The 13225-nt window shown below is 42.1% G+C and overlaps 1 protein-coding gene across 1 annotated transcript in view; it reads right to left on the bottom strand.

Annotated features, from left to right (window-relative positions):
* The window catches only part of VPS8 (VPS8 subunit of CORVET complex), a 932181-nt gene that overhangs the window by 597625 nt on the left and 321331 nt on the right, over positions 1 to 13225 (bottom strand). Inside the window, exon 24 of the mRNA XM_030209561.1 lies at positions 8994 to 9045. Coding sequence (XP_030065421.1) covers positions 8994 to 9045 — 52 coding nt within the window. The remainder of the gene's footprint in view (positions 1 to 8993; positions 9046 to 13225) is intronic.

Here is a 13225-nt window from a genome sequence, read left to right as displayed (position 1 = left end):
CAGTTTTTATTTCATGATATTTACTTAAACCTAGATACAGGAAACCTTTAAATAAATTAAAAAGCTGTCAAATAAGTAAAAAGAAAACAAAATCTTAGGAAGGAACACCTCTTCTGTTTTTTTTCAAACTTCCTGGCTGCCATGTCTGTGCTGTGTCGGGGATGGGTCGGGTGAGCTTCTGCAAGTGCCACGGAGGTGGACTTGACCCGACCCATCCAATTCCAGGATCCATCATCCCCCCACCCAGTAGCCCACACCACACACACACACACAGAGTCAGCACCCGCAGCGGGAACTGTGTCGGTGGTCGCCTTGTCACGGTCCCTACCTTAAAGAAGAAGAGGCTTCAGTTGAATTTATTGATGACATGAGTCAGTCAGGCAGAGGCTGAGCGTTAGTCTCGCCTCACGCAGCCAACAGGCCAAGCCAGTGCTGCCACTGCCGTCGTCGTCAAACAGCTGGGCTGCAAGGCAACAGTGAGTGCAGCCTGCACCACACACTGAGCCAGGCAGGCTGTGTGCTAAATGCAGATGAGGACCTGGCTGACTGGGTCTCTCACAGGAGACAGCCACCTGGAGCGTGGGGTGTGCAGGCGGCTCACAGTGGCAGGCAAGTGAATCGCGATGCCGACGATCTGATCCAAGGCATTCTGTTACCGCGTGGCGGGCGGCGGTGCAGCGCATTCTCATAGGCGCCACGTGCAACTGCCAAGGGAAATGGTGCTGCCGCACAGCGCATGTGCACGTAGGCGCCTTTTTTGTAGAAAATCTATTTGGGGGAGCGAGCGACCGCCTTAAAAAAAAAATCAGTGAAGCCATTTGACAGGCAGCGCTTCGCGTCTGCCCTGCGTGCATTGCAAAAGAAGGAAATCATCTTCAGGCCTTCTCTCACTGTGTCCTGCCCTCGGAGGGCGGGACACAGTGAGGGAAGGCCTGAAGACGATTTCCTTCTTTTGCAATGCACGCAGGGCAGACGCGAAGCGCTGCCTGTCAAACGGCTTCACTGATTTTTTTTAAGTGCCCGATTTTCTGAGCGCTGACTGGGTGGGCCTGAGTTGTGATTGGGTGGGCCTGGGCCCACCCAGGCCCACCCGTAGCTACGCCCCTGCAGAGAACATTTAACAAGAGCTTTACTTTTAGAAACTAAGATAAACACGGTGTTCAGTTATCTGTGAATCAAACCATGGTGACAGATTAAAGAAAAAAGTTCAAAAGGGCCCTATTGGCACACTGATTGCAGTGTGAATCGTCAAGGAAGCATAAACAAATAAGTAAACCAGGGCTGAGTTGTTTTCAGTTCAGAACTATTTTTAAAAAGTTACCATAGTATCAGTATAAAGCACAGCTAACAGTCACAGGAAACCTCAAAAATACCATCTTGAAAGCCCAGACATATTCCACATTTTTAAAATGTGGAAGGAAGGCCAAACAGATGAGATGGTTAAAAAGTGAGATAAAGGAAGCTATTAGAGCTAAAAGAACATCCTTCAGAAAATGAAAGAAGGATCTAACTGAAAATACTAGGAAACAGAATAAGGAATGGCAAGCAAATGCAAAGCACTGATAAAGAAGGCAAAAGAAGACTTTGAAAAGAAGATTGCATTTGAGGCAATAACACATAATAATAACTTTTTTAGGTATATTAGAAGCAAGGAGCTAGTAAAAGAATCAGTTGGACCACTAGATGACCAACGGGTAAAAGGGGAACGCAAATACAAGGCCATAGCAGAAAGACTAAATGAATTATTTGCTTCGGTCTTCACCAAGAAAGATATGGTGGAGACACCAGAAATGTTGATGAGTCAGAGAAACAAACAATTCTCTGTGAATCTGAATGATGTAATAGGGCAACTGGATAAATTAAAGAGTATCAAATCACCTGGACCAGATGGTATACACCCCATAGTACTGACAGAACTATAACATGAACTTGCAGAGCTATTGTTAGTAATATGTAATTTATCTTTACAATCAAGCATAGAACTAAAAGATTGGAGGGTGGCCAACTTAATACCAATGTTTAAAAAGGGTTCCAAATATTAACAGGGAAATTGAGTCTGGCATTGTTGGAGGGCAAAATGGTTTTGACTATTATAAAAAACAAAAGCACCAGTGGACATGAAAATAGCCAATAGACTGGATAAACTGGAGGGTGTAGAATCCATGAGAAGGGATCTCCAAATGTTGGGAGAATGGTCAAGGGTCTGGCAGTTAAAATGTAATGCTAAGAAGTGCAGAGTGATGCACTTTGGGTGCAAAAATCCAAAAGTGATGAACCAGATAGGAGGGGAGAGATTGGTAAGCTTGGCTCAGGAGGGGGACCTCGAGGTAATGGTGTCTGAGAATCTCAAGGTGGCAAACAATGCGACAAGGCGGTGGCCACGGCCAGAAGGATGCTAGGCTGCACAGAGAGGAGTATAACCTGAAGAAAGGAGGTGTTGATGTCCCTGTACAAGTCGTTGCTCAGCCTCATTTGGAGTATTGTGTTCAGTTTTGGAGGCCATATCTTGCTAAAGATGTAAAAAGGCTGGAAGCGATTCAAAGAAAAGTGACAAAAATGGTATGCTGTTTGCGTAGCAAGATGTACGAAGAGAGACCTGCAAGCTCATTTTCAAAGCACTTAGCCTCCCAAAGTTCCATAGAAACCTATGGAACTTAGCCTCCCAAAGTGCTTTGAAAATATGCCTCCTGATGACTTGAACATGTATACCCTGGAGAACCAGGGATGATATGATACAGACATTCAAATATTTGAAAGGTATTAATCCACAAACAAACCTCTTCCAGAAATGGGAAGGTGGTAGAACTAGAGAACATGAATTGAGGTTGAAGGGAGGCCGACTCAGGAATACTGGCAATAAGTATTTTTTCACCGAGAGGGTGGTGGATACTTGGAATGCTCTCCCATGGCAGGTGGTGTTGATGAAAACTGTGACAGAATTCAAAAATGCATGGGATAAACGCACAGGAATCCTGTTTAGAAGGAATTGATCCAAAGAAGCTTAACGGAAACTAGGTAGCAACAATGTAATTGGGAAACAAAGACATCGCTAGGTGGACTTCTACAGTCTGTGCCCTGGATGGGATGGACTGGAGCTTTTAAAGGGCTTCGATGATATGTTCAGAAGTTTTAGAACAAGGACAGTGCCGGGTAGACCTCTACGGTCTATGACCTGAAAATGGAATGAACAAATCAAGTACAGTGAAAATCTGCCAAAGCAGAGGAACACTGAAATCCCACAGTAACAGACAGTGATAAGGAGTGGGAAGTAGACCAGGCTGACCAGGAACAAGTGCGGAGACTTCTAGGTATGGTAAAACATTTATTGGTGAAGACTCAACACATAGTAACATAGTAGATGACAGCAGAAAAAGACCTGCATGGTCCATCCAGTCTGCCCAACAAGATAAACTCATATGTGTATACCTTACCTTGATTTGTACCTGCCTTTTTCAGGGCACAGACCATACAAGTCTGCCCAGCAGTATTTCCCGCCTCCCAACCACCAGTCCCGCCTCCCATCACCGGCTCTGGCACAGACCGTATAAGTCTGCCCTCCACTATCCTCGCCTCCCAACCACCAACCTCTCTTCCCCCAGCTGCTCCGCCACCCAATTTTGGTTTAGCTTCTGAGGATCCATTCCTACTGCACAGGATTCCTTTATGCATATCCCACGCATGTTTGAATTCCGTTACCGTTTTCATCTCCACCACCTCCCGCGGGAGGGCATTCCAAGCATCCACCACCCTCTCTGTGAAAAAATACTTCCTGACATCTTTTTTGAGTCTGCCCCCCTTCAATCTCATTTCATGTCCTCTCGTTCTACCACCTTCCCATCTCCGGAAAAGATTATTTTGCGGATTAATACCTTTCAAGTATTTGAACGTCTGTATCATATCACCCTGTTCCTCCTTTCCTCCAGGGTATACATGTTCAGGTCAGCAAGTCTTTGCTCATACGTCTTGGAACGCAAATCCCATACCATTCTCGTAGCTTTTCTTTGCACCGCTTCCATTTTTTTAACATCCTTCGTAAGGTACGGCCTCCAAAACTGAACACAATACTCCCGGTGGGGCCTCACCAATGACTTGTACAGGGGCATCAACACTTCCTTTCTTCTGCTGATCACACCTCTCTCTATACAGCCTAGCAACCTCCTCGCTACGGCCACCGCCTTGTCACACTGTTTCGTCGCCTTCAGATCCTCGGATACTATCACCCCAAGATCCCTCTCCCCGTCAGTACCTATCAGACTCTCACCGCCTAACACATAAGTCTCTCGTGGGTTTCTACTCCCTAAATGCATCACTTTGCATTTCTTCGCATTGAATTTTAATTGCCAAACCTTAGACCATTCTTCTAGCTTCCTCAGATCCCTTTTCATGCTTTCCACTCCCTCCCGGGTGTCCACTCTGTTGCAAATCTTAGTATCATCCGCAAATAAGCAAACTTTACCTTCTAACACAGACCTGTATTTCTGCGGTTAGCCTGCTTCAGAAGTCTAAATTAAAAGCAATAAATAATAATACACAATGAAACCATATATCTACTGCAACAGAAGATAATCAAAAGATAAAACATATATATAATATATAATCAAATAAAATAACTATGACATAACAGAGTTCTTATATAATGCTTAAAAGGACTCTTAAAAGATCATGAACAAATCAAGATCAGGTATACACATGTTGGATCACCTCATACCTTTATAAAATGAGTTTATCTACTCGGGCAGACTAGATGGACACTACAGGTCTTTCTCTGCCATCATCTACTATGTTACTATGATTCAGCTATAGCAGCCAGCCCTGTTGAATGTAAGCCTCAATATATATTGATCCTTACCATGAAAGTAAAGTAGTTACCACAAAGTTTCTACAAGAATACTATACCACAATCAAAAGAAATTTCAGAAGAGATGAGAAAAAAAGGTATTTAACTATCAATCTGGAGAGGTTTACAGAGCCATTTCAAAAGCTCTGGGACTCCACCAAGCCACAGAGAGAGTCATTATGTCCAAATGGAGAAGACTTGGAACAGTGGTAAACCTTCCCAGGAGTGGCTGGCCTGCCAAAATTAATCCAAGGATGCAATAACTCCTCATCCGAAAGGTCACAGAAGAGCGCCAAAGAACTGCAGGCCTCTCTAGCCTCAGTTAAGGTCAGTGTTCACAATAAGGAGGAGACTGGGATTCATGGGAGAGTAGCAAGGTGGAAACCACTGCTATCCAACAGTAACAACAATGCTTGTCTCATATTTGCCAAAGCATATCTGGATAATCCTCAAGCCTTTTGGGATAATGTTCTATGGACAGACAAGTCAAAACTGGAACTCTTTGGACAACACGGGTGCCATTACGTGTGGCATTAAGCAAATACAGCATTCCCATAGGCAGAACATCATACCAGCAGTCCAACATGTTGGTGGTAGCGTGATGGTGTAGGGATGTGTTACTGCTTCAGGACCTCAAAAATTTGCAATTATTGAAGGAATCATGAATTCTGCACTGTACCAGAAAATTCTTAAGGAAAATGTCTGGTCATCTATCTATAAGTTAAAGCTGAAACATAATTGGTTTATACTGAAAGGCAATGATCCAAAACACAAAAGCAGGAAGGGGCAAAATCTTTTTCATATCACTGTTCCTCCAGCTACACTACAAACAAATTAAATTTATTATTAAGTCTCACACACTACATAAGTACATAAGCATAAGTACATAAGCACCGCCATTCTGGGAAAAGACCAATGATCCATCAAGTCCAGCATCCTGTCTCCGACAGCGGCCAATCCAGGCTTCAAGAACCCGGCAACCCCCCCCCCCCCCCCCCCCCCCCCCCCCCCAAAAAAAAAAAAAAAAAAAATTAATAATGTTCAATGAACTTTTCCCTCAGGAATCTGTCCAAACCCCCTTTAAATTCCGTAAGGCCAGCTGCTGTCACTACATTCTCCGGCAATGAGTTCCAGAGTCTAACTACACGCTGAGTAAAGAAAAACTTTCTCCTATTTTATTTATTTATTTATTGCACTTGTATCCCACATTTTCCCACCTGTTTGCAGGCTCAATGTGGTTTACAAATACCTGTAATGGCATCACCATTTCAGGGTACAGAAATACAATTAGTGTTACAAAGATGTCAAAAATAACAAGGTTAACAGGTTGATCTAATCAAGCAATTATAGAAAGAAGATATTTGTTTTAAATCTACCATATTCTAGCTTCATCTTGTGTCCCCTGGTTTTGTTGTTGTTTGAAAGTGTAAACAAATGCTTCACATCTGTCCGCTCTACTCCGCTCATTATCTTGTAGACTTCTATCATATCACCACTCAGCCGCCTTTTCTCCAAGCTGAAGAGCCCTAACCTTCTCAGCCTTTCCTCATAGGGAAGTCGTTCCATTCCCTTTATCATTTTCGTCGCCCTTCTCTGCACCTTTTCTAATTCCTTTATATGTTTTTTGAGATGCGGCAACCAGAATTGGACACAATACTCGAGCTGCGGTCGCACCATGGAGCGATACAACAGCATTATAACATCCTCGTGTTTGTTTTCCATCCGTTTCCTAATAATACTCAACATTCTGTGTGCTTTCTTAGCCACGGCACACACTGGGCAGACGTTTTTAACATCTTATCAACGATGCCTCCCAGATCCCTTTCTAGGTCCTAACGCGGAACCTTGCATGACATAGCTGTAATTCGGGTTCCTCTTACCCACATGCATCACTTTGCACTTGTCAACATTGAACTTCATCTGCCACTTGGACGCCCAATCCCCCTGTCTCACGAGGTCCTCCTGTAATCTTTCACACTCCTCCTACGACTTGACGACCCTGAATAATTTTGTGTTATCTGCGAATTTAATTACCTCACTAGTTACTCCCATCTCTAGGTCATTTATAAATATGTTAAAAAGCAGCGGTTCCAACACAGACCCCTGCGGGACCCCACTAACTACCCTTCTCCACTGAGAATATTGACCATTCAACTAAATCCGTGCTGACTTTGTCTTATCAGCCCATGTTTTTGTATGTACTCTGTAATTTTATTCTTGATAATAGCCTCTAACATTTTGCCTGGTACCGACGTCAGACTCACTGGTCTATAATTTCTCGGATCTCCTCTTGAACCTTTTTAAAAACTCGGCGTAAAATTGGCTACCTTCCAATCTTCCGGTACCACACTTGATTTTAGGGATAGATTGCATATTCCTAACAGTAGCTCTACAAGTTCATTTTTCAGTTCTGTTAATACTCTGGGATGAATACCATCAGGTCCTGGTGATTTACTACTCTTCAGTTTGCAGAACTGACCCATTACATCCTCCAAGTTTACAGAGAATTCGTTTAGTTTCTCCGACTCGCCCGCTTCAAATATGTTTTCCGGCACCGGTGTCCCTCCCAAATCCTCCTTGGTGAAGACGGAAGCAAAGAATTCATTTAATTTCTCCGCTACGGCTCGGTCTTCCCTGATCGCCCCTTTAACACCATTTTCGTCCAGCAGCCCAACTGATTCTTTAGCCGGCTTCCTGCTTTTAACGTATCTAAAAAAAAAGTTTTACTATGTATTTTCGCTTCTAACACTAACTTTTTTTCAAAGTCCTTTTTTTCCCTCCTTATCTCCGCTTTGCATTTGGCTTGGCATTCCTTATGTTTTATTTTGTTACTTTCAGTCGGTTCTCTTCTCCACTTTCTGAATGATTGTTTTTTTTGTTCTAATGACTTCCTTTACCTTACTGTTTAGCCACGCCAGCTGACATTTGGTCTTTTTCCCCTTTTTCTAATACATGGAATATATTTGTCCTGTACCTCCAGTATGGTGTTTTTAAACAGCATCCACGCCTGATGCAAGTTTTTTACCCTGCGAGCTGCACCTTTCAGTCTTTTTTTCACCATTTTTCTCATTTTGTCGTAATCACCTTTTCTAAAGTTAAACACTAGTGTATTTGATTTCCTAAGTTCACTCACTTACTCTCTCTCTCCTCATCATCTGATCAATATTTTAGATTATAATGTTTTAAAATAAGGTCTCTTAACGGCACAGCCAAACATTTCGCCATTTGTTTCTATACCCCCACTCCAACATTGCCCAGCATCTCCATCCTGCCCCAAACTAACCCCCCCCCCCCCCACTCCACAACCATACATAACTGATCTTTGATATACCAGTAGTCCTGTTCCCTTATCAACAGTGGTTCTCAGGTCAGTTGAGCACATGCTCAATACTCAATAAGCTAAAGTTTCAGAAAGGCCAGCATAAAGAGATGAGCTTTAAGGGTGCTTTTAAATTTCTTAAAAATTTGGTTATGATAGTGAGTAGAAGATTATTCCAGAGACTGTGAGAGGGCACTACAAGATGACATTGCTGAGTGGAACAGAGGAATCACTGAAGGACATAAGGAATAAGAAGACCAAAAAGAAATAAGGGGAGTCCTGAATAAAAATCCTGATGGACAATTGTAAGGTATTTGAAGGGAATCTGGTATGCGACAGGAAGCCAATGTTCAGAGTGAAAAAGGGGAAAACAGTCAGTTTGGGGGTGTGGGGTTTTCCCCACTTGATTTATCTTGCCAGACGTCTTGAAATGCTTTTCCATCTCTTTAAGAAATAGTCCACTCTTCACCACTTGCTTTCAAAAGTAGAACTTAGTAATTGAGCAAACTGGAATAATGTTCTAGATCAAAATTGCTGGGAAGGTGCACAGGGTCTTTAGAAGTGAATGCTCAACAGCATCCTACAGTCTTGAACTGCCTCACACAGTAAAGCAAAGATATATATTTTTAGAATGTTCCATTCTACTAAAATATTAACTCAGGTTTTGGAAATTGAGATATTCCCTTTTTTTCCAGTATGCCAAATTTTGCGAACATATGACCTTTTTCAGAAAGTTATTTTGCTCCCAGAGTTCTCTTTTTTATGATTACTTTCCAACATTCTGTTGGCTGGAAAGCAAAAAGAGAAAGAAAATTTAACAGTGTGAAATATTCTTACCTGTAAGAGCCTTTCCTGCACTAAGCGGAGAGGCAATGACCTTGAATAGTTTCTAAAAAAAAGAAATAAAAGTTACTAGCATTTCTAAATTAATGCAATAAAAGCTAAACTTAAACACATTGACATTTTTCTAACTATTTTCCATTCTAAGTAGATGAATTGATTTAATGTTTTGTCACATTGGAAAAAGGATATATTTTACATTTATTACATATATATTGTTATTTAATGATCCATATAAAAATTCTAGTTTTGAAATTTAAAGCACACCTACAAAAATGTTTGTGAATAAAAGACCAGTTAATTAAAATTGTGTAATAGTGCCAAAGTACATCATGGGAGTAACATGCATGATGGCAAGATCACGCATAATTGTATAAGCATTTGGTGTAGGCATGTTGTAGGACAGAGTTTGGGCAAAGTATGAACAGAAGCAAGATTTATGCACATATGTTATAAAATAGCAGAACCACAGGGAGGCAGTGGTCTGCAGATGCTCAAGCAGAAAACAACACAGCAAACAAGCAGATTGCAGAAAAAAGGAATTTATTAAAACCAAGGACAACGTGGCCACATTTTGTCTTAGATTGTGTCAAGGGCAAACTACAGGTGATTGAAAATACTCTTTCCCCTATTAGTCTAACATTCAGGCAGATAATTACAGCATTCTCTCACAGGAGCAGTACTCCTTCTCTTCTGAGCAGGTAGGTGCAAATGTACATGAGTGTGTTGTACCCAAGATTTCTGCAGGATTATGCTAATATTTTATAAAGATACATAGGCACCAACCTGTCTTCAGAAAGCAGGCTTCAAATAAGCAACGTTTTGCCCTCTCAGCCTAGGCAACTTTCTATAAAATTAAGTTCTTTTTACTTATGTTTACAAAGCTTCTGATTTCATTTGGGGGGGAACGTTATCGAGGGCTACCATTAAGACGTGTTATTTTAACATTAAATAAATGAAACATCTAAGCATTCCAAATGACAATCATGCACTGGAATACACATTACTATGAATTACTTTCCATCAAAAATCACTTACACTATATGATTCCTCTCAACACATTTTTTTAATAGATACTATCATGTCATGCCTCAGAAAAAAAATTTTCATCCAAATGATCTAAAGAGTCTTACACATGACATATTTTCCTTTATTTCTGAACCATTATTCCTGCAACTGTACAAACTGAACGATACGCAAATCTATACAAAACGTTTTTTGAACTTTCCAAAACATCTCAAATCCTTTCCTCAGGTGAGTCTTCTGTCTTATTGAGCCAAACCTCTAATAGGTCAGTACCCTAGTAGTGATCGAGTCTTCCTCAATCAGTACTTTCCCTATAACCCTGGTCCCCTGCTGAGCTGGATCTACACCTCCTCTTCCCTACCCCCTCCTCCATTTTTAAACCAAGCCACCATTTTTCCAATATCCCCCATTGGCCTCAATCCATTATATCTCATATACATAGCATAGCATAGTAACATAGTAGATGACAGCAGATAAAGACCTATATGGCCCATCCAGTCTGTCCAAAATGATAAACTCATAGCATAAAATATGATGTGATACTACATATGTATAACTGATCTTGGATTCATCCTTGCCATATTCAGGGCATAGACCGTAGAAGTCTGCCCAGCACTGTCCTTGTTCTCCAACTTCTGAAGTTGTCATCGATGCTCTACTCCAATCCATCCAAATCTGTCCAGCTACGATCAGGACACAATCTGTAGAAGTCCACCCAGCACTGGCTTTGTTTCACAATTACTGGTGTTGCTATCTAATCACTGCTAAGCTTCTTTGGATCCATTCCTTCTAAAGAGGACTCCTCTGTGTTTATCTCATGCATTTTTGAATTCCGTTACTTTTTTCACCTCCACCACCTATTATGGGAGGGCATTCCAGGCATCTCTCTGTGAAAAAGTATTTCCTGAGTCGGCCCCTCTGTAGCCTCAGTTCACATCCTCTTAATTCTACCACCTCCCCATCTCCGGGAAATGTTTATTTGTAGATTAAATATTTCACATATTTGAGCATCTGTATATTACATCACACCTACTTCTCCTTTCCTCCAGGGTATACATGTTCAGGTCTCTCCTAATACATCTTGCGATGCAAACCCACATCATTTTTGTTGCTTTTCTCTGAACCGCTTCAAGTCTTTTTATATCCTTAGCAAGATATGGCCTCCAAAACCGAACACAATACTCCAAGTGGGGCCTTACCAACAACTTGTACATCTCCTTTAATCAACATCTCCTTTCTTCTGCTAGTTATACCCATCTCAATGTAGCCTAATATCCTTTTGGCCATGGCCACTGTCTTGTCACATTGTTTCATCACCATGAGATCATCAGACACCATCACACCAAGGTCCCTCTCCTGAGCTGTGCTTATCAATCTCTCTCATCCTATCTAGTACATCTCTTTTGGATGGTACATCTCCAAGGTTCCCATGGTGAATCCCACCTGTCCTCTTGCGCTTTAACCACAGTTGCTAATTTCTCCTATCCCATTATTTTCCTAAACTTAGTCAACCAACAGGCTTATTTTCGAAAGAGAAAGACGCCCATATTTTGACCCAAATCGGGAGATGGGCGCCTTTCTCCCATGGGCGCCGAAATCGGTATAATTGAAAGCCGATTTTGGGCGCCTCCAACTGCAGTCTGTCGCCCTTTCCTTTCTGAGCACACTACCAGAACCCTCATCCACGCTCTTATCACCTCTCACTTAGACTATTGCAACTTGCTTCTCATAGGTCTCCCACTTAGCCATCGCTCTCCTCTTCAATCTGTTCAAAATTCTGCTGCATGACTAATATTCCTCCAGGGTCGTTACGCTCATATTAGCCCTCTCCTCAAGTCACTTCACTGGCTTCCAATCCGTTTCCGCATACAGTTCAAACTCCTCTTATTGACCTATAAGTGCATTCACTCTGCAGCTCCTCAGTACCTCTCATCTCTCCCTACATTCCTCCCAGGGAACTCCGTTCACTGGGTAAATCTCTCTTATCTGCACCCTTCTCCTCCACTGCTAACTCCAGACTCCGTTCCTTTTATCTTGCTGCACCATATGCCTGGAATAGACTTCCTAAGCCGGTATGTCAAGCTCCATCTCTGACTGTCTTCAAATCTAAGCTAACAGCGCACCTTTTTGATGCTGCTTTTAACTCCTAACCCTTGTTCATATGTTCAGAACCCTTATTTATTTATTTTATTTATTGCTTTTGTACCCCACATTTTCCCACCTATTTGCGGGCTCAGTGTGGCTTACAATACATTGTAACGATGGAAGTACAATAAGTTATTACATGATTATGTGGCTTACAATAAGTTATTACATGATTATGGTTACATTATGAGGGTTGAGTTGAAACAATGTCCAGGTATCGATAAGGGGAAAGAATAATAGTGAAGAGAAAAAGGCTGGGTGTGTTAGAATTATGGGGATAGGTGTAATAGGAGAATGTGTTAATGCGTTGCCAACAGTGTGTGTGGTCTTCATGTGCTTTGATCCTTTTGATAGATTTTTTCAAAAAGATAAGTCTTTAGTAGTTTGCGGAAGTTGGTTAGTTCATAGGTCGTTCTTAGGTTTCGTGATAGTTTGTTCCAGAATTGCGTGCTCATATAGGAAAAGGTTGATGCGTGCATCACTTTATATTTTATGCCTTTGCAAGTTTTATCATCCTCACTTTAATATTCCATTACCTCTTGTTTGTCCTGTTTGTCTGTCCTAATTAGATTGTAAGCTCTGTCGAGCAGGGACTGCCTCTTCATGTTCAAGTGAACAGCGCTGCATACGTCTAGTAGCGCTATAGAAATGAAAAGTAGTAGTAGAGGAGGCGTGGTGAAGGCGGGACTGGGGCGTGTTTATCGGCTGAGGAGAGATGGGCGCGCTCGGCCGATAATGGAAAAAAGAAGGGCGGCAGAAGCAAGAATTTGGGCCGCTTTTTTTGGACCCTTTTTTTTCACAAAGAAGTCCACAAAAAGTGCCCCAACTGCCCAGATGACCACCGGAGGGAATCGGGGATGACCTCCCCTGACTCCCCCAGTGGTCACTAACCCCCTCCCACCCAAAAAAAGAACTTTAAAACCTTTTTTTTTCCAGCCTGTATGCCAGCCTCAAATGTCATACCCAGCTCCATCACAGCAGTATGCAGGTCCCTGGAGCAGTTGTTAGTGGGTGCAGTGGACTTCAGGCTGGTGGACCCAGGCCCATCCCTCCCCTAC

The sequence above is a fragment of the Microcaecilia unicolor genome, chromosome 7 (genome assembly GCF_901765095.1).
Source record: "Microcaecilia unicolor chromosome 7, aMicUni1.1, whole genome shotgun sequence".
Taxonomy (NCBI): Eukaryota; Metazoa; Chordata; class Amphibia; order Gymnophiona; family Siphonopidae; genus Microcaecilia; species Microcaecilia unicolor.
The sequence above is the reverse complement of the archived record's forward strand: the minus strand, read 5'-3'. Positions and strand labels throughout refer to the sequence as shown.